This window comes from Semicossyphus pulcher, unplaced genomic scaffold (assembly GCF_022749685.1).
Source record: "Semicossyphus pulcher isolate SPU_LCO1_2020_fin unplaced genomic scaffold, fSemPul1.0.p SCAF_15, whole genome shotgun sequence".
In the NCBI taxonomy this organism is placed as follows: domain Eukaryota; kingdom Metazoa; phylum Chordata; class Actinopteri; order Labriformes; family Labridae; genus Semicossyphus; species Semicossyphus pulcher.
This window is the reverse complement of record NW_027211659.1, coordinates 26,473,905-26,495,546: the sequence shown is the minus strand read 5'-3', so window position 1 is coordinate 26,495,546 and position 21,642 is coordinate 26,473,905. Positions and strand designations below refer to the sequence as shown.

Here is a 21,642-nt window from a genome sequence, read left to right as displayed (position 1 = left end):
CTTTGAAACCACAAACAGCCGTAATATCATATAATAATAATATGTCTCTCCACCAGACTCCATTGTCATTTTACCTCGCTGAACACAGGAGTTAATATTCCACAACTGTGTCAATTATTTAGTTTTTCTGTGTTATCGTGTGTTACACAAATATTGTGTTGGATCCCAAACAACGTTTTAGTTACACAGTAACACAGACACACTAACAAATAGAGCCAGTGGTGGATCAGCGAGTCCAAAGTTTCACACAGTAAAATCGCCATTTTTGTTAATGGAGTCTGGTAGCTTTTAAGGGAGGGTAACGGCTGTTTCTGGTTTAAACAAAGGACATTGCAATAAACATAAATTTCTATCACTGTAATGTTGTCAGACAGCTTTATAACAATCTTATTTGTCTTTTAGTGGATGTACTTTGAGGCATTTGCTCTAAAAGAGTATGTTAAAGCCATTACAGACCATTTCAGAAGCAGTCTACTGGAGCTTTTCCAAAGTTTTTTTTTTTGTGCCTATGAGTCATTTAAAGCCTAAAATATGTTTAAAAAAAAAATAGGACAGAGGTGTACAAACACTGGAATTCGACTGAAATAAGGTCAAGGTCAAAACGATAGCTTAATTACTTGTCATTTTAACCAAGCCTTTTATCCTGCTTAGAGTTTACACAGCATTAGTTTTAAACTGTGCCAGTCTCATGAGCATTTTAAGCTGAATGACAGCGAGAGATCTTTCTTGCCATGCAGAGACTTCTTATTTTCTGCTTTTGGACAATAAGTTGACGGGAGATGACTGATGGTTTACCTAATGAGGCGTAGGATCCCGGAGGAAGTGCAGCCGCCGAGCCGAACGGTGAGGAGGCAGGGACGGTGGACAGACGGGACTTGGCGCTGGAGGCGGCGTTTACATCGATGTCGCTACGTGAACGCTGCAGAGAACCAGACGTGGAAGGCACCCTGGTGCTCACAAGCTTACCTACAAATGCACAGAAATAAGGAAGGAACCAGGCAGTTACAGAAACTCCCCCACACTATTTAACAAACTTTATATACTTGTCATGATAAACCAGGGGATAGAAGATGAATGAATGAGGACGTGGCTTACTTCTTGTTATGCTCCCTCCAATGACACTCTTCACAGACAATGGCCGGCTGGAAAAAAGTAGAAACACCAATTAGATGCTTCCCAGACTTTATGTACGCCACAGTCCTTCAGACAGACGCAGAAACTCTGAGAGGCAAGTGTGAAACTACCGGGGATCCATTTTTCAAGTCTCGAAGTCTCTCTCGTTTTTTATGATTAAAATACATATGATATATTTTAATATTAATAATATTTAAGGTAAGATACTTATATTTTTCATCCAGGAAATGGGTGGAAAAAAATGTATAATTTTTCTGAGATACTTATTTTTGTTTCTGAAAACAGGTGAACAAAGGTTAAGCAGGTGAAAAAATATTTGTCGGGATTATTTTATTCTTCTTTTTATTTGGTTTGTAAAACCAGGTGAAGTTTTAGCTTGTGAAAAAAATAAATCAGGCTTATCAAGTTTGTTGTTGTAATCCTCATTTTGACCACATGAGGCTAAATTTCACCACAATCCACCCACGTTCAATCCATCCATCCATTATCTACACGGCTTATCCTCTTGAAGGTCACGCAGGCTGAAGCCTATCCTAGCCGTCATTGGGCGAGAGACGGGATTACACACTGGACAGGTTGCCAGTCAATAACAGGGCTGACACAGACAACCTTTCACACTCACATCCACACCTGCGGGTAATTTAGAGTCACCAATAAACCTGACGAGCATGTCTTTGGACTACGGGAGGACGCATGCGCAGGGAGAACATGCAAACTCCACACAGAAAGACCTGTGACTTCCGAACTGGGGTTTGAACTCGAAACCTTCTAGCTGCGAGGCGACCTTGTAACCAAATAGGGCGAAATGAATTTATGTTTCCTTCCAGGTGAGTTTTAATTTCTACCTGCAAAGAAATACATTCCTGGGCAAAAGAAAGATGTGAAAGTAAGTTGTATCTTATTACAACTCCCTATAAAGACAAGAATGATGGTTTCAGCTCTATTTCAATAAAGGTGCTTTACAGCCTCTTGTGGCCAAAATGAGTATTACAACAAAGACTTAGAACAATGTACCTGGTGACCTTTTTTTCCACCTATTAAAACTTTTTTCACATGTTTTCAGATTTGAATAATTTAAGAAACTAATAAAGATTATGTTAGCAAACAACTAGTCATAAACATGTGAGAGAAAAACAACTTATTTATCTCTAACTTGCCTTTCAGTGCCTCCTTTAAATTAGCATCTGAAAACAACAGATCTATTTGTATCTCAGACTTAAAACTAATAATGTGAACGTTAGCTCAAAAGAAATATGAGCTCACCCCCTTACACAGAAACAGCCCCCACCACACCCCACACATACACACACACACACACACACACACACACACACACACACACACACACACACACACACTGATGACCACAACAGCTGCACTACTGATGGATCGGGTATGAGGTCATTAGCCATCACGCTCCACTGGGAATGTATAAACTTGGCAAATGATGGCAATCGATCCAAGTGTGTGTGCGTGTGTGTGCATGTAGCTGTGTGTGAGAGCGCTCACTGGTCTGATGCACATCTGATAATAATTACCAATGTTTTTACAACCATATTCAATAAGACAGATGCATTAGTGGTTTCCTCCAATCAATTACAGCAAATAGACGTGCAAAAGCTTTGAGTGTATACAGAGAGAGGACGGTGTGAGAGAGGACGGTGTGAGAGAGGAGAAGAAGAGAACAACGTGTAACCGAGGATTAGAGTACATGCAAAGCTGGAGATAAAGATGTAAAACAGGAGGAGGAAACACAAGAAAGGCATCAAGGTTCTTACTTAAGGCTCTCCTGGGAAGACGAGGAGGAGCGGTCAGACTGGGGAAGAGACACGATGCTGTCAGAGCTCTTCAGGTGAGACTGGAGCGCCTTCTGATAGGTAGACTCCAGCGCCTGAAACAGATGCTCTGCCTCGCGGCTGTAGTGACCATGGAAACCCCAATAGCACCTGTAGGTGAGGGCAAGGAAAAGAAGACGAGGATAGATTTAAACTCAGCCAGGGTAAACATTGTTGAACTGGTGAAATGCAAATCTACCTTTTAGACACACAGCAATTGAAAGAGATTTAAAGGGGCAGGGAAATACATTAAAAACATGGCAGTAAGAAAAGATTAAAATTGCAGTTACAAGACAATAAAACGACAATAATAACATAAAACAAAAGTTAGAGCTAAGAATAAAGTAAATAATTGTAAAGGATTCTGAAGTGAGTTTCAGCAGACTTCAGGTACTCAGGAAGCTTCTTCCACAGGTGGAGAGCACAAGAACTTAACGCTGCTTCACTTAGCTTTGTTTTAATCTTGGAAACAAGGAGTAAACCTTTCCCAGATGATGGGCACGCACTCGGGTGCATTATTCAAAATTAACAGGATGTTAACATTTATTCTTTGATGCACAAGAAGCCAGTGCAGTGATTTCAGTAACATTGTAATGTGCCCCCCTTTCTCTGTTAGTGAGGACTCTAAGCTTTAGCATTCAGGACAAGCTGCAGCATCTGATTGATTTCTTACTAATAGTGTAGCCTGCTAAAAAAAATAAACGCATGAGCAAATTTTCTGCATCTTGTTTGGTCAGAAATCCTTTAATTCTTAATTGCTTTTAAGGTCGTAGTATGCTGATTTTAAATTGTCTTTAAGTTGTCGTTAAAACTAAGGTCAGAGTTCATAAAAAACAAGATTTCTAGCTTGAAATGTAGATTTTAGTACCATAGATTCAAGCAGAGCACTTGATTTGATCATTTTCCTTTGACCACAAAGTTGAGGTTCAAAACCCTTAAACGACACTTACTTTCTTGCGATGGATCTGGCCTCAGAGTCCGCATCGTGTATGCCTTTCTTGATGGTCTCAGTCAGAACAGCCACATGTCTGGGATAGTAAGGAAACATGCTCAGGAAAGAATGAGTACTTAACACACGATCAAAATAAAACAGGAAGCACAGGCGGACGACTCCTGTAAGCTTAGAGATCAAATGCTACATCACAAAAAGGGAGAAGATCTTTCTCCTTCTCTTCCAGTTTTATTCCTCTCGTGGTCCAAATGAAATGTGGCCGCCCACAGGATTTATCGCGCACTTTTTAAAGTCCCTGCTGCTGTTCTCATGGTTACAGAGACGGAGGAAAGTCGGCTCATCGCTTGGGGATCTTGATGATGACGGCTCTCGCAGGACTCATCAATTTACTGGGCCTCATCAGCGGTGCACCCAGCCAACACTTGGCTAACTCAAATGTTAGCGAGCTCAAATGCCATGCACATATGTTATACCACATTATCCATTTGACACACACCACATGTAAACTTCCTAAGTGCTTTGGTGAGGTTTGAAGGAACGAGCAGATAGCAAGATATTTAACTTACCTCTCCAGTGTATTAGTGTGCCACTCTTGTAACATGAGATCCAAGAACTCATAACAGCGTCTGCAAAGGAAGTTTAACACTTGTTAAGGAGGCAACACCATGACAAAGGGCATACCACCATGGCCCTCTAGTTTCACAGTTTTTAAATGACTGAAAGGGAACAAAAAGTTTTGGAATAGCTCCAGGAGATTGCTTCAGTTCGCGGCCGAGAAACGTAAACCCTGACAAATGTGCATATCAAAGTACCTCCACTGAAAGGGCATTTTTTTTGCCACCTGCAGGCTCAGATTGTTATTCTTATTGTCTAACAACATTACGGAAAGATCCCAACACTTTTGTTAAGGTAAGATCTTTTACTTAACCTAAAAAGCTGTTCAAAGTCACCAGACTCCATTGACAAAAGCAGTAATTTTACATCACAGAACACGGGACATGCTGGACGACTGCTCCCTGATCAGTTGATTATTAGTATTTCAATAATTAGTTATTGTGTGATTTTGGTGTTTTAAATGGTTAATGAGAATCCAAAATTATATCTGTGCAATTACACAATAACACAAACAAACAACATGATCAAGGCACTGATAGACAAACTACTTCTGTGGTCCGCAAGGTAAAATTACTGTTTTTGTCAGTGGAGTCTGGTGGAGAGAGTGATACTACAGCGGTTTGCAGTTTCAAAAAGAACACCTTACTCTTTAAGAAACAGGTCTATCTCTGTAGGAACCTTTCTGTAATGTTGTCAGACACTGAGCCTATGAGTAAAAAACACAAGCACCTTTAGTGGACCTACTTCAGGCGCACAGCCCTGAAAGATTATGTTGCAGTCATTACAGCGTGTTTCATGGCTGCTGGCTGAAACAATCTACTTAAGCAACTCAAAAATATTTGTACTTATTAGTCAATTAGGCCCAAAAACACATAAAAACAGGGCCCAGGTTAAAAAAAAATAGAACCAAACTACCATGTTGGGTGCAGCATATATGGATTAAGATTTTTAATCAAACAAAAACTATATGTACAGATGAGTGATATTAATCTAGTGGCAGCATTAATGTCCTCTTACCGTCTGACTGCTACGGATTTGGAGGTGCAGTTACTGGTGATGATGGGGATGAGACGTGGGTAGTGTGTGTGCTGGAAGAGAAAGACAAAACAAACACCCCACTGTTAATCTCAGAACGTCACTGATAAATGATATCTTTTAGGAGCCCGAGGAACTTCGTCCACTCTCCCCTCTAGGTGTCGTACCCTGAGGATGAGGCGGATGGCAGCCATGCCAGACGTGGCCATGACTTTGGCACTGTTGGGCACAAGGTTCAGCAGCGTGGGCATGATGCTCTCCGCTCCGTGGTCAAACTTGTTGCCCAGCAGTGAAGACAGATGTCTGGCAGGGAGAAAGAGGAGAAGTCATGGTGTTAGAACAACTTTCAATCCCACAATAAACCCTTCAATGGTGAGGAATTAAGAGGCCGACAGAATAAAGTACAAAAATTGTACATCTAGTTAAAGTTTAAACTGAGGAAAGAGCCGACATGTTCAACCTCAGCTCTAAAACTTTGTGCTGGGTTGAGAGGCAAACTGCAGTAGTGACAGGATCCTGTAGCTCCCATCGATTCATCAACCTGCTGCTCTTTCAGTGCATCTCTGCTCTGTTCCACCCCATCAGGGTGGCATTAATATTTGGATGACGGATGTTTTTAGGTGAAGAGCATGCTGCTCGTTTCATACCCGAGCACGGCTCATGTTCATTAGCTTAAGCATGTGGAAAGAAAATATCGTAGCAGGCGGTTTTCCCTGCAAAGTTAATGTCACAGCTGCCAGTCAAAGCTGATGCTGATCCATGAATGAAAACTGAACGACGCTCCACTTTAAACTGAAATTATTTTAAATGATCTGTTTTTATTAGGAGCATTAAAATGTGAATCAGTGTTGTGTTGCATGACGCTCTCAGTTGGAAGTTACTGGAAGTTTTGTCCTGTTTCTTGTTTCCACTCAGGCTGTCCCGAATACCTTTTTTGGAGTGTCGAAGCTTCGGCAGCAAAAGTTAGATTGTAGCTCATAATAAAAGTAATTCGATTTGGGGTGGTGTAGTGGTTAGCGCTGTTGCCTCACAGCTAGAAGGTTCCAAGTTCGAACCCCTGTTCATACGTAGTGGGCTCCCTCTGGGTACTTTGGCTTCCTCCCACAGTCCAAAGACATGCTCGTCAGGTTCACTGGTGACTCTAAATTACCCGGAGGTGTGGGTGTGAGCATTTTCTCAATTTCTAAATTTTTCTCCGGCGCTCGGTTACAGCTGCGGTTAACGATCTGCATTTCGTCTCCACCACTCAAGAGGACTGGACTCTGATTTTTGTCAGTGTCTTGGTCACTTTAACTCTCCTTTTGCTGGAGCCATAATGTAGGTTTTTTGTTTGTTTTATGTTTAACACGGTCAATGTGTATCATCACGCTGCTCCGATATCGAACACCAAGGGGAGCAACATGTATAGGAGTGCATATAGGTAATCCCCCGGTGATGAGGGGGCATGCGCAGACAACTGTCTGTTACCATCAGTGTGTCGTGCCCCATCAGTTCAACTTGCTTTATAGTTGATGAATGGAAACATCACTGCAATATAACGGACATTGAAATCTGCCTTGATGAACTGAATGACGACAAAGAAACCTGAATAAATGGAGCGCAGGATCGGAAGACGTGCATGGACATTGATTTATTTTCATCCCAGAACACGTGTCCGTGTTCATCCAGCCACACATCAGTGGCTCATGTAGGTTATTGGTTTGTTTAAAAGTTACTATAATGATTAATGTTGGGTTATTATTTCAATAAGCTAATCCTTATTTTGGAGGGGTTAAGAAGAAAAGATAAAACTGATTTTTGCCGTCGATTACCATGACAACGATTGAAGTAAAAGTTTAGGCACTTGTAAAAGGTGAGGACCTGAAGATGAAGATTTAGGACTTAAATACTTATTTGGCAATGCTTCTGTGGTCTGTTTGTAGTCACTGCTGGCTGTAAAACGAATGCTCCCTGTGGGTAAGAATGTTTCCCTTGACCTTGACTTAAGTTCTTACCCCAGTGTGATGCAGGCCTCTCGCACCACCTGCGAGCGCAGGTCTTTAGCTGACAGTTTAAGCGGAGCCTCCATGAGACGCAGCTGCTGAGGGAAACCATCATACTCTGCTGCTCCGGCCAACATGACAGAACGCACCTTCTTCAGCTGGAGAGGAGCAGGACAGAAGAGACAACGATGCATCAGTATATCATCACCTGTGTGTGTTTGTATGTGTGTGTTTGGGTTTGGGTCTTACCGCCACAACTCGGTGCTCCCAGTCATGTTTGTCATCAGACAGCACTTCTCTGATTTTGGTCAGCTGGTCCTCAAACTCTCTGTTAGAGTAGATCTGGAGACGGAGAGACAAAACAGAGGATGTTGTCAATATAACTACAGTCAGAATCAGTTATAGTATCAGAGGCAAAAGACAATTATACACCATATGAGCGGGAGTATCCCCAGTCTTAACTGCACAAATATAATGTCAATTTCCTCGCATTAACTTGATAGATGGCATCCGTGCATGTTAATGAAATTCAGCCATGAGCATAAAATCAAGCTGTCGAAGCCTAAAGCTAAAAAGTCCTGTGGTTTGAAATTAGCCGAATAAAATCTACGATTAAAGTAGAGTTGGGTGTGTTATAAAATCTAAGATGTTAGAGATTTTACTTCAGCTGTGTCCTTGTAGAAACCTTCTGTGACGGAAATGAAGAAGAAATGGTTTGAAATAAAGTGCGACAATAAAAAATGTCTGTCGACCAACGAGAAGAGACAAAGGTTTTCTTTTTCAAGAACAAGTGGAGTCCGATGGGAGCAGCAGATGCTTTACGCCACACATGTCTCCCCTTAGCTGGTCTGCGAACCAGACAAATATCTGTAGAATACGTGCCCCACATTAAAAACGCAATTCCAGTCATTTAAACTTCTGGAAAGTTTTGGGAGTTGCTGCAGAAGATTACAGCTGGTGGCAGTAAAGCCAGTGTGAACTGGTCACGGTCCTGAACTGACTCGCGTGTGCAAAAGAACAATAACAAAGACACATGCAGCACGCCACCGTACTTAAACAAACATGTGCCATGGAAGTTAGGTTTCCGGTTTCATGTGTAAATTGATGCGTCATGGAAGCCAGCGAATTCGACAGCAGATAATAATGAGGACGAGGAAAAAGAGAGCCAAATTTTGAATCATGGCTCTTTGTGGAGCAATGGCTGCTACTTCAGCACGGGAGTGTGTGTGCAGATTCACTATCCCTCCACTGACTCCATCGCAGCAGTCTTCCATGTTTATATTTACAGTTTGACTCCCGCCAGCGCAGAATTGTGATGTTGATCGAGAGTGACGTAAAAGTAACAGTTCAGACTCAGGTCACATTGGAAAAAGTCAGACCTGAATCTGATTTAGGAGCACGTATGAAAGTGTCCCAAATCAGGTCTGAAAAGTTAGTTTTTTGGTGGTATTATGTTGTGTCAGATTTGAGCTTTCCCTTTAAAACAATGTCCTTTAAGACCCCAAAATATGTGCAAAAAAAAGAAGAAAGCCAAAGAAATATTAAAAAACACATTTTTCCACGTAATAACAAAGCTGTTTCTTGCGTGACGGTTCTTCCTCAGTGCCCATTGTGTTTTTAAATCCATACTATTATCTTTGTTGAAAACCTTCCCCTCTAATCTTCCTTCTTGTGCTGCACTTTACACCCTCTAACGAAACCAAACGATACTTCTCTCAGCATACCTGGATCGAGGGAACGTCTTCAAAGGCTTTGATGAAATCCTCTTCATCAACAGCACCCGCAGCTGCTTCCTTAGCTGTGGAAAAGAACGGGAAAATAGTGTTCCTCAGATTAAACAGCACTTTTACCATAACGACCCGAATACTGAAAGATACACATATCATAACTTGGCGCATCTTTAGGGATAGAGTTTGTCCCTCACCTGTGGCCTTAGCTGTGGTGGCCGAGCTGGGTCTTCTAACAGAGCTCACTACAGTCCTCCTGCCACCGGGGGGCGCTTTGGATGAAGAGGAGGAGGAGGACCGGCCTCCATCCACAGAGTCCTCATCCTCAAAATTCTTATCTGCAGCGACATCAGGAAGAAAAAGGAAAATATATGATGTTATTGTTGCAGGAAATATCCGTTTCCTGTGACAAGTAAGTGTTATTCAATGACGGCTGGATGACTGTGTGAGAGATATTTCCCATCAGGATCAATAAGTCACTGTTTGGTCATCATTCAGAGAAACATGGCTCCCCTCAGAGGTGAAACGCATCATCATTCTCTTCTCATTAATCTCCCAACAGTAGCCCCTGACTCATCTCGGCACCGTACGACCTCTAATGCAGAGTGCAACCCGGTCAATCTGTCAGGTTGTGTGTATGTATCCATTCAAACTTAATCTATCCATCCATCTGACTTTAATCTGGTTTGGCAGCCATGCAGGGATGTGTGAACCCCCCGTCACCTGCCCAACGTGACCACTCACACGAGGGATTAGCCGGGGGCAGATATGATGGTGCTGGGTGGCTGCAGTCAGCTGAGGCACAGCTATAATGTGAATGTTTGCAGCTTATAGGTCACTGTCTCTTTACGCCCTTGTAACTGTAATTACTTCTTATCTTATGTGTTTTGTCTTATCTTTTAGATTTCAATATATGCAATACTTATCTGATTTTTTTTGTCATGCATGATTTGTTTCCTGTATATGTAAATATTTTCCGTTATTTTGAAGCACTTGCACGTGTTTTGAAAGCCCTAAATTAAAGAAGTGTTCCAAGACGTGACTTGACTTGCAATAACCCATTGTTAAGGAGCGAAGCCTCGCCTCTTATCTGCACATTAAGACTGTTTTCCTCAGCAGAGCCTTGACATAGTTATTGACATAAGAATAAAACAACGATCAAGCAAATACATGAAGACCAGCTCCTTCACGAACATGACGCTGCACCCATCACAGACACGGAGACAGACAGAAAGTGGAAGACGGGGACAAAAGGCAACAGGTTGAGAGCCGAAAAGATCGAGACGTACAGCCAGAGAGAGCAGATCAATGACGGAAAGATGAGAAAGACAAAACATAACGAATATTTAAAGGGAAACGGAGCAGGAGGAGAACGGAGAGGGAGAAAGGGAGAGATAAAAGGCGTCATTCTTACGATCGCAGATTTTCTTGCACATCAGCTTCCTCAGCATGTCTCTGCTGCACCCTCTAACACGCTCTCTCCTTCTCACATCTCTGTCGACTGGATGTGTGTGTGTGTGTGATCTGTGTGTGCCTCTGTAGCACGCTGAGCTCTAACAAAGTGCCAGACTAACCAACCCTTCAGCCCTCCTCCTGGAGTTCAGTGGGGTGTGTGTGTGTGTTGATATACGGGTGTGTATGTCTCACAGTAGCATCACCGGTGATGCTGATGGACCGTAGAGACACTCGTGGTGAAAAGAGGGAGGGGTCTGATGCAGTCAGATCACACACCAGTACTCTACACTACCAGCAAAACAGAATACTACTGCGTTTAAACAAGAACCCATACTTTATCTCAGAAGGTGACAAAGTATAAGAGGCGTAGAATGAACAATAGGCCATAAAATCTAGCGAGTAGGAGTCTGGTTAGAGTTGTTTTTCTTGCTCTGTAAATGCCGCCTTGAATTCATCACATCTGCATCTGCTAGTTCTGCTTTTAAAGGAACATCAAAGCATGGACGTTACCAGGCAGCGGATGATCTTAAACTGTATAACTGTTTGCAATCAGTGCCTTTATTGAGAGAGAGAGGACAGTGGATAGTGTCGGAAACAGGGGAAGATAAAATTGGGATGACACGCAGCAAAGGACCGAGGGTGGGAGTCGAACCCGCAGACGCCGCATCAAGGACTGTCGCCTCTGCATGGGGGACGCATGATTTTACCGCTGCGCTAAACCGGCACCAAGCTCGATTAATTATGTTAAAGCTCCTGTGAGGAGTTTTTCACTGGTTATGAAACAGAGTGAAATTAATTCTGATTATTCTATATGACCTAGAAAAGCAAACCAGACCATCAGGGACGAGATTGATTATTTCTATATGGTTATTTTTAACGCCTGAAACCGCTGACGGGGGGGAAGGTGTCAGACGAAGTGATTAACTGCACGCTGCCTTTCCAGGGCAAAGACTCACCGTGAGGGATACATGTGACTGTTAAAGAAAGCAGGATGAGATATTTTGTTAAAAACAACCATTAAGCACGTACAGGACAAAAACAGCAAAGAGATAAGAGGTACGGCTTTGTCCACAGGGGGCGCCAAAATCAACACAGACTGAAAGTTCCTCACAGCAGCTTTAAGAATGCCTGATTGGGGGCGTGCTCGTTAGGTTCACAGGTGACTCTAAATTGCCTTTAGGTGTTAATGTGAGCGTGAATCATGGTCTGTCTCTATTGCTGTGTTCGAAATGCCATTCTATACTGGCAGTACGTACTGATGTGGCCAACATGTAGTCTGCAGTATGCAAACAAAAGCAAAATGTGCAGTACGCCAAAAATACCCGGATGTCGTACTGATTCGGAGAAAATCTCCAGTATGCATCGGACCAGTCTACCTCTCCTACTGTATCCCACAATGCAAAGCGCTGAAACGTCACAGCGGCAGCTGAAATCACAGACAGCAGCAGCATTCCAGCAGAAGGGGGCGCTATAGCTACAGAAGCGGTGGTTATTGTTTACTTCAGCCTGGCGTAGCATACTGCAAAATGAATTTGAAAAGCTCCTCCATACTACAGACTACCGCCGAACGCAGTATGCAGTATATAGCATGTAGTATGTAGTACAGCATTTCGAATACAGCCTATGTGTCAGTCCTGTGATTGACTGGCGACCTGTCCCGGTGTAACCCCGCCTCTCGCCCTATGACAGCTGGGATAGGCTCCAGCCGACAGGACCCTGAACATGATAAACGGTATAGATGGATGGGTGTGCGTTATTGGTAAATACTAGATAGTCAGATGTGATGAAAAAAAAAAGGCCATATATATCGTGTCTTTTGTATCGTAAGCGTTTCAGTCATTCTGTCATTAATTTAGATGTATTGATTGCTGAACATCGAGTTTTCTCTGAAGTCCAGAGTTACACATAGATAACAACATAAATAACAACATTTAGTTCAGTAAAGACCGTTTGATGAAGAGGAGAGACCTTAATGCTTCCTTCAAACAAGATACATGAGCTCATCCTGCACCATCACCTCCTCTGCACGAAGAGCTTGAGCACCTTAAGAGAAGGAACAGCACCCTGCCACACTTAGGAGGTATTGATTACAGCTGTCGGAGGGGCTGTTCTTACCGATGCTGACACAAATGTCGAGGTGATTTATCAGAGCGTCGGGGGAGCAATGAGAGCTGCATGCAACAAGCAAAGAGCGTTTCAAACACTGATGTACACACAGCAGGTCATTAGTCCTGTCTGGAGGTAAGGTGAGCGGTGACAGCAGCAGTGATGCCACAGGCCGTCCTGATAATTGGTCAACATGAAGGAGCGTGCATAAATGAATGATATATAACAGTGTCAAAGTGTCTAAGGGTGGATTATTGCTATTGTGCAGGTAAAAACAACTGTTGCTTTTTAAGGCAATATCTGCAGAAAACTGTCGGCCTCTTCTGACATAATGTTGTCTAAAATAATGCCAACTAATATGTCAACCAAGACAACGGAGAAACAGAAAACCAATAGAAAAAACAAGTTTTATATAAAACTTTTTATTGTAATTTGAGCTGCAGCGATTAATCGGCTGAGATTTTGATAATTGATGAACAGATATTTGATAATTAAATTTATCTCGTTCCAGCTTCTTAAATGTTAAGATGTGCATTTTGTAGATGTAAAGCTTTAAGATTTCAACTGAAGGTTTGAAAAATAATCCTTTTGATTGTGCCTTGATGTACGTTTTTTACAGCTTTCTCACATATGAGTTATTGATTTATTATAAAAAAGTATTGAATAATGAAAATAATCTTTAACTGCAGCCCTTATTGTGAAAATGTTACTTTTGGGGGGAATATAATCTTAAATAATGATCCTATGTTAGTGTGATTCAACCCTTATTAAAAGTATTCAGTAAAGCCTGCTTCAGGGATTAATGCTGCGCTACCTTACACGTCCACCAGGTGTCAGTACACACTGTGAACTGCAACACAGCGAAGGACTCAAAGTTGCTGAAGCTGCATTTAGCATCAGCAGAGTCACCAGTAATCTGTCTCTGAAGCGCAGCTTTACATAATGGGAGGATTTTCTCCCCCCAAACCCAAAGGCACGAGGGATTTAGAGGAAAGTTCTAGAAAGTAAAGTTCTTAGACGACTAAAAATGTTCTGTACTGCTGACAGTGAGGGCGAGAGGGGGTCTCCCAAACAACATCACTGTTTTAACACTTCCTGCTCCTCTTTTGACCTCTTCTTTCCCTGCTCCCCTCATGTTTCTCTCCCTCTGTCTCATTTTCTGTTCTTTCGCTCCGTCGCAGTCTCTCCGTCTCTTTCTGGTTCTCTCTCTGGAGTTCAAGGGGAAACAGATGAGGTTCTCCCTGTGGCCTTGTCCTTCACCCAGGCTGTGGTTTACCCAGCAGCCTGTGGGGTTACATAAGAGACAGCTGACTGGTGATCGGCGTTATGTCATAACAAAGATGTCTTGTTTTGCTGACGAACCAGAGAGGCTGCTGCTGGTGGGGCAGAAATGTCACCTTCTGGCTACAAGTTAAAATCAAACAAGCCTCTGTGAAGTTTGGCTTCTACTGCACTGCAAAAACTTAGATTAAAGTGAGATGCAGTGTCTTAAATCAGGGTACATTAAGCTTATCAATTGTCAGACAAGATATTTCTTCTTCCTAAGCAGCTTTTATGTAACAGAATTCTCTTAGACTTCGACTGTATAAAGTTTAAGGACTTGGCATTTGCTAACCCCTCACTCCTCTTCAGCTTCACCCTCTTGTCCAAATATTATTCTGGCTCAGAAAAACCAAGATGGCAACGGACAAATACCGAACTGAAGGCTTCAAAACAAGTCCTTCTTCTAATATGCAGTCAGTAGTTTCTGCATAAAACCTCAGCTGTTCCATTGTTTCCAGCAACCATGTGAAAATACCAGCATCCTTTTCCCAGCGGCTTTATCATGCAACGTGATCCTGCATGTGCAAAATGCAAAGTTTTACACACACAAGTGAAAAGAAAGGCCATTGAGTGTGGGAGAGATGTTGTCACAGCGCTCTGACAGAACAGAAACACGTTATTGTTGTCGGCCTGTCCTAAAGACAATGAGCTGGCTGTCCGAGTCAGACTTTATAATCGACTGAAGAAAGGAGGAACAGAAGCAGAGAAGTCACTTGTTGACTTCCCAGTGACCAACACAGTCTCTTATTCACATATGTAACAACAACTGTGGTTCAAAATAAGATTATCTTTGAGAACCAAATGTTTAATTGCACGGCTACATCTTAGACATATCCATCCACAGCAGCAGCACCGTCACTCAGCACTCTTTCCATTTTCTTCCTGGTGTCTAGATGCTTCAATACTCACTGACACTTATTCACACCATGTCATTATGGTAGTTTAAAGGCTTCAAAATGTCTTGATGAAGCACAACAGATTGAGTGCATAAACAAATGTGCATGAAGGCCTGGCTGTCAGTAACTGCGGCTGTGTTTTTGCAGCCTGTAAGAGATATTCGGTGCAGTTGGCACAGATAGCCCTCGCCTGTGTGTGCTGGCAGAGGGGCCACTGCCACAGCGATCTGTTCTTGTGCCCCTCAAAGACCCCCTTTAATCCTCAGAGTCACACGGGCAGAGGGGCTGCTGGCCCTTTCACTCGGCCGACAGCAAGAGGAAGACAAACACATCATTCAGTCGGCTGAGCACAGTTTGTACTCTTGTTTTGTCTCTTCATTTCTCTTTGTAGCACGTTAATCTTCAATCTGCACACACAGTCACACATACACAATCTCACCGTCTCTCCACCGTGTGTTAGCTTTAAAATGAAGGCAAACAAGATCTTCCAAAGGAGTTTTAATGCAAGTAATGATAGTTTGCTAAGGTAAGGATACAACCAGACTCCATTGAAAAAACTGTAATTTTACCCCACACAACACAGGAGTTTCTACAGCTGCCACTTTCTGTTGTTTGTTGTTTTGTGCAAAATAAATTCTGTGCGAATACGAACCAACAATTTTAAAGCCCCCCTCCAGTGAACATCAAGTGTGTAACCGTGTAAACATCTCCATGTGGTGTTCTTCATTTGCTACAAGACACATCAGGGACAACATCAGCATCATCTCCATGGCTGGGCCTGTCTGCTTTTAAACTGCAGTGTACCAAGGACAGGCTGAACAACACGTGTTCAGATTGGCAGGTTTGAGACATCATAAACCTAAGGAGCCAATCCTGTTAATGGACGGGGTGATGGACTGGATACGCTATGCATATCATTATGTGTAACCTATGGCAACCACTTCGGCGATGCATGAGCTAGCTGTAACCATCATCATAATGTTTGCAAACTCACTACTGACTACTAACGTTAAGATTACTACTACTAATTACTACATTTGAAGCTCACTATAAGTTTCAACAAGTTGCAGAGTGGCAGAGTGTTTTGTTTTCGTGATGGAGGGGGCAGTTGGCAGATTCAGGAATTTTTAAGGGAGGGGAGGGAGAAGGAGGAGATGCCCTGGGAGAATTTTTACAAGGTTATTAAACATATTTTGAAGAAAAACAAATCAGACACAATTTATTATTTCAAGCAGAGCATTTTATACGTCTTAAAACATGACAGGAGCTGGTTTTAAAGCCCCAACTTTACACAATACCACAAACTAACTGCAGCTCCTGTGTTCTGCGAGGTAAAATATTTCTATCAATGAAGTCCAGAGGCTTTAAAGGAAACGATTTAACGCCTGTTTCTGGTTTCATGGCTGCCTGCTGAAGCTATCTGGAGCAAATCAAAACTTTGTGTCATCAGTTGCTTGGAGTATGTAAAAAGATTTTGTAAAAATAGGTTTTAGGATACTAGAAAATGCCCTTTGATGATTTATGTACAGATATCATCCACAGATAATGTGGCAACAATGAAAAATAAACCTTCTACTTCGTCACGCTTAGAAATAAAATCAGTTAAATAGATACAGATTAAAAAATGAGGGTCTTTCTTTAGAGCTTTAAATCCGGAGCCTCCTCCACACTGTCAGCAGCCAATAGCTGCAGATGCACATGCACAGGCACGAGCAAGCACACACCCACACACACACACACACAATCTATACACGCTTAAGAAAACACGTTAAGCTCTTCCCAAAGCCGTGCATTCCCTCTCTATGTGTGTGTGTGTGCGGTGATCAAAGAATAAGAGTTCTTTCTTTTAGCAATTCACCCCTCTTCTGTGGTATTAACCCTTTCATACAACACACGCACATTCGCAAGCACACTGACCAAAAGGGAACTAGTTTCATCCCAAATCCATGAGAATAGCCGGCGTAGCTAACGTATGAACTGGGTCTCTACAGTCTAATAATCCCGGGAACTAATTTTCACCTTCACAGCTCTAAAAGCACGTTATTTCTGCTTTCATAGGGGGATCCAAATGTGAGGAAGTGTTTCTGTCATGTGTGTATAAGAGGGGATGTAAAGAATTCAAATTACATAACTATCTGCAAGAACGTCGCCACAATCATGATGGCATGTTCTCTGCTTGCAGCTCCTCACAGCTAAACACGGGGACGTGCAGTGTCCGCAGTGATAATTAAACAAAACAGCCACACTCACACTCTCAGAAAAACACACCTCGGGTTTTAGCCAACTACAAAGGCGTTCTGTAATTGTGTTGAGGAAACTGAGAACCCGTTGGCTCATGTGCTGCAGATAGGACAATAAACCCACAGTTTCCCCTCTTTCTAAGACGTGACTGCTGGCTGGGAGTGTTCTCTGTGGTTATATGACTGCCTCTATTTGAAGCTTCAGTTTGCATTATGCATTAATCTGCTATATATAGGCCCATATAGAGCCACACAGCTCAGAGAAATCCTGACGACACTGAAAGGCCTACAGAAGTCCGTTACTGGAATCAGGTATCTGTTATTTAAAGGAGAAGACCGGGGTTTTTAAATCTCATACCTCTTTGTTTTTACTTTTTTGGGGGACAGAAGACACAAAGTTTTGTAAAAGTCCTCATGCTCTTTCATAAAGAGTCCAGGAAGGACAGAAGAGTTTCTGACATTTGTCTTGTAACAGTCCGACCTCACTCAATCAGGACCGCGTGCACAAAAGCCTGTGGATACACAGATAATGGTAATTTACTGAATCTGACTATTTTTGTGGAGAAGTATTACACTGTTATATTATATTGTGCCACATGCCTGTAGCCAACAGTAAATAATGTCATAAAACAGCAGTGATATGAATATTTTCTTTACATTTTATAGGGTAATTTTAAAGGAAACAGAAGGAAAAATCATAAAATAGTTCCTCCAGAAAGTTGCAAAGTTGTGTTCCTGTGAATTTACACAAATGCAACCAATTGCCACAGCATTTACACAATTCTGACCAATCATCCTATTTCCCCACAAGCCTGAAGTCAGTCAATCACAACATTGATCCCCTGGGGTCTGCAATGTTTTAAACATCAGCGTACATCTTTACTGTCCCAGTGAGCACCAACCGGGATTTCAACGCTGAAGAACACGGTGAAATCAGGGCTGAACGTCTAAGACCAAATTCAACCTTTTTTTTTTCACCAGCTAAAATACAATTCAACATCAACGTGTCAGAAACACATTTTCTTACCCATTTTATTTTTCATACAGAAGTCATAAACACGGCGCCTTATGGGCCGTGTGATGTTAAGAAGAAGGTTCAGAGACATCGTGAAGGGAGAGGTTTTGAACATTCTCAGCAGAAGAAGAAAAAAAAAGACTGCGCATGAGCAGGTACTTCAGCTGTGCAGGTCTGACTGTGAAGGCAGAACGAGCCCTGGATGCTGTCATAGGTGATTAATACCTGACGGACAGGCATGTGTAAGAAGATGCTGGTGGGGCAATGGTTATTAACGCTTGACCCGAGTGCAGCGATTGTTGGATCTAATCCAGCTTCATCTATTTATTCTTTTGTTTTTTTCGTTGGTGACAGTGATGCACTGCTCACTTACACAACCATTTTAGCCACTATGAGACTTTAAATTTGCCGTTAATATATGTGTGAATGTGTGAAGAATCTTCTGACAGAATCAGGTGAAATCTGGTCTAAACATAAACGTTTAATCGTCTTCAAGCAGTCTGTGAAAAAACCTTTGAACCAGTTTTGAACGTCTTTTCAACGGGGGCCATGGTCGTCATTTAAACCTATTTTCAAAATGCTCGCTGGGGAAGGACTGTAGAACTGTTTAACAAATAATGTGTGGATACTCCTTTGCACATATGGATAGCATTGAATGTGCGTGCACTGTGAGAAATGAGCATTTCATGGCTATTGACTTTAGTGTTCAGTTTTTACACATTTTATTTGGCATCTTGACACAGAAATCGACCGAAGGTGACGTCAGAGGACAAACCGCTCGCTCAGCTAATAGACGCTTTATTACAGCATCTGTCTCAGTCGCTCACAGCGGATGTGTGATGTGTTAGACGAAGAAAAAAAAGCCTCAAAACATCGTGAAATCAGGCCTTTCTGGCCAGAAAACGCCCACAAAATCATAGAGGGACTGAGAAAAGAACAAGTCATCTAAAATGAACCAGATGACATGAATCAGGGGGGCTGAACTGATTGCATAAAACATCACAGAAATAATAAACAGCCTTTGTAACAGTGTTCAGACTGACAGTAACAGCTCCCATTGTCTTTAACACGCTGAGAAGAGACCTGAGGCGAAGCTAGAACACATCCAATCAATCATTCAACCTTTATTTATAACTCAGAGATTATTTTGGGGGGACCTCGAGTCAGTTACAAAAGCAGATCAAAGAAAAGAGATGTAAGCTTCAGCACCAAATGTTCAATTCCATCCTGTGTTACATAAATATGCGCGTCCTACGTCATGCATCAGCAGCGTATTGGGCGTCTGTTTAGGTCATGAGCTTTGTTTTGGATGTTTTTGTTCTACCGCTGCTTGCAATAGGTGTGGAGGTAGCACTGTGATATATAACAGCATCAGGCCAAACTTTGTATTAGTTTGTAGAGTTGTTAGAGGCTTAAATGCGCAATCAGGTATTTAGAAGCCCCTGAGCTGCCGCTAACATCAGCTCAGCTTGTGTTTGTTTTCCCCTTTAGGTCAGGATAACATCAGTCGTTTATCATTTTCAAGGTTTTTAACAGGAAACAAACAATCATCTGGAGGTCACCTTCTCTACATAACAAACAAAACAGCTAATAAAGCAGTTTCAGGTTTAAAATCAGTGTCCCTCTGCGACTCTACGGCAGCAACAAAAAGGAGAGGTGTGTTAAGAAATCTTCCCTGAAGATCGATACTCTGTGTGATAACCACAGCCTGGGATCAGTGCATCCCAAGGCAAGACTGTTTGCACATTGCAGATAAACAAGAGGTGACAGTCCTGCACTGGGAACACTGCAGCTGCAACACTTAGCAGAGACACAGAACGGAGATATCAAAGAGAATACAGACTACAGCAGTAAAAAATAAGATTACATAACAGCGTAAAAACCGCTATGTCTTCCTAATAGACCATTACACCGCCACGTGCACAAACAGACATCGCTACCAGGCTGATGGATAATCTCTGTGCCGTTTAAATCTGCAGGATTCATGTGAGAAAACCACGTCTTACCTTCTCCAGCTGTCATGGTGCAGAGCCGCCCTCAGCACTGAAGCCAGAGAGGAATACTGCTGCACAGCTGATGGCTCAGCTTTCTCTCTCTCTCTCTCTCTATAGTGTCTGCACTACTCTCTCCCACTGTTTACATCCCAGCGCAGCTACAGAAATGGCTGCTTTGTTTTGCTCTCCATCCCTCCCTCTCCTCTCCTCTATCTCTTCCTTTAACTCTCACTCTCTTCCCTCCTCCCTTCATCTTTCCTCCTCGCCTGTGTTTGAAAGCCGCCCCCTCTGTCTTCTCTCTTACGTAGATCTCTACAAGCATGAAGACATGATGAGACAGAAAACTTGTGTGCTCTTTGAAACCTTCACAATAAAAGTCCCTTGCAAAAGAGGGCCAGAACCTTAACAACTACATCCCCTGGCAAGGAAGGTCAAAACCTTCACAATAAAAGTCCTGTGCATAAATACAGGTGTCTCTTTACATTTTGACATATTTTACTTGATTTCAAATCTGTTGGTAACCTGTGTGACGGCAAGCCGCAGCCTCTGTCTTCACCTCTCTATCGCTACAAGCATGAACTTGTGACGAGCATGAACTAGGGACAAGAGTTGAAAATTAGCGAAAGCCATAAACTCTCTGCGCAACACATCTGTCTCATGCTATGTACTGGAACTATGTTAAATTGCATCGTCCCTATTCAAATAAAATAAATTCAATTCAAATGAAGACGTAATGAGAAAGGAAACAGGTGTCTTCTTTGAAACCTTCACAATAAAAGTCCCTTGCAAAAGAGGGCCAGAACCTTAACAACTACATCCCCTGGCAAGGAAGGTCAAAACCTTCACAATAAAAGTCCTGCACATTAAAAAGGTTTTCAGTGGAGGGATACACTGCAAACTAGTGGGATCTAATCAAGAAAAAATATGTTTAATCAAGGCAGTATATTCTTATTTTCTTTTGAAAAAGGTTTTTCTTTATATTTTTTATATTTTCTTGTTTTACAGTGTTGTTGTAAAGTCATGATCCTATTGTAAAAGCAGGCACACTTACAGTTTTGCTTATTTTAAGGTATATTTCCTACATCTTATTGCTTTTTTTTGTGCTTGTTTTTGAACGTTGACTTTTCACTTATAAATCTCTGCATACATTGTCCCATATATTTATCTTTACTTTACAACATATCTCAGTTTATTTCAACACTTTCCTGGCAGTTCATTCTCTGACCACACAAACACCAGACATTCTTCACAGCTCTGAGACAAATAGTGTGAAATGAAAGCTTCATCGAGTCACAGAGTCAATTTCAGTGCAGCTGTGAAAGAGCGGAGTCCA

At 42.2% G+C, this 21,642-nt stretch overlaps 1 protein-coding gene across 1 annotated transcript in view; it reads right to left on the bottom strand.

Moving 5' to 3' along the window:
* Positions 1-21,642, bottom strand: part of clasp1a (cytoplasmic linker associated protein 1a) — a 103,405-nt gene that overhangs the window by 37,394 nt on the left and 44,369 nt on the right. Inside the window, exons 8-18 of the mRNA XM_069663126.1 lie at positions 9,478-9,618; positions 9,278-9,351; positions 7,803-7,895; positions 7,566-7,711; positions 5,739-5,874; positions 5,554-5,624; positions 4,488-4,547; positions 3,920-3,997; positions 2,913-3,080; positions 1,096-1,142; positions 796-966 (exon numbers count right to left, since the gene is read on the bottom strand). Coding sequence (XP_069519227.1) covers positions 796-966; positions 1,096-1,142; positions 2,913-3,080; positions 3,920-3,997; positions 4,488-4,547; positions 5,554-5,624; positions 5,739-5,874; positions 7,566-7,711; positions 7,803-7,895; positions 9,278-9,351; positions 9,478-9,618 — 1,185 coding nt within the window. The remainder of the gene's footprint in view (positions 1-795; positions 967-1,095; positions 1,143-2,912; positions 3,081-3,919; positions 3,998-4,487; positions 4,548-5,553; positions 5,625-5,738; positions 5,875-7,565; positions 7,712-7,802; positions 7,896-9,277; positions 9,352-9,477; positions 9,619-21,642) is intronic.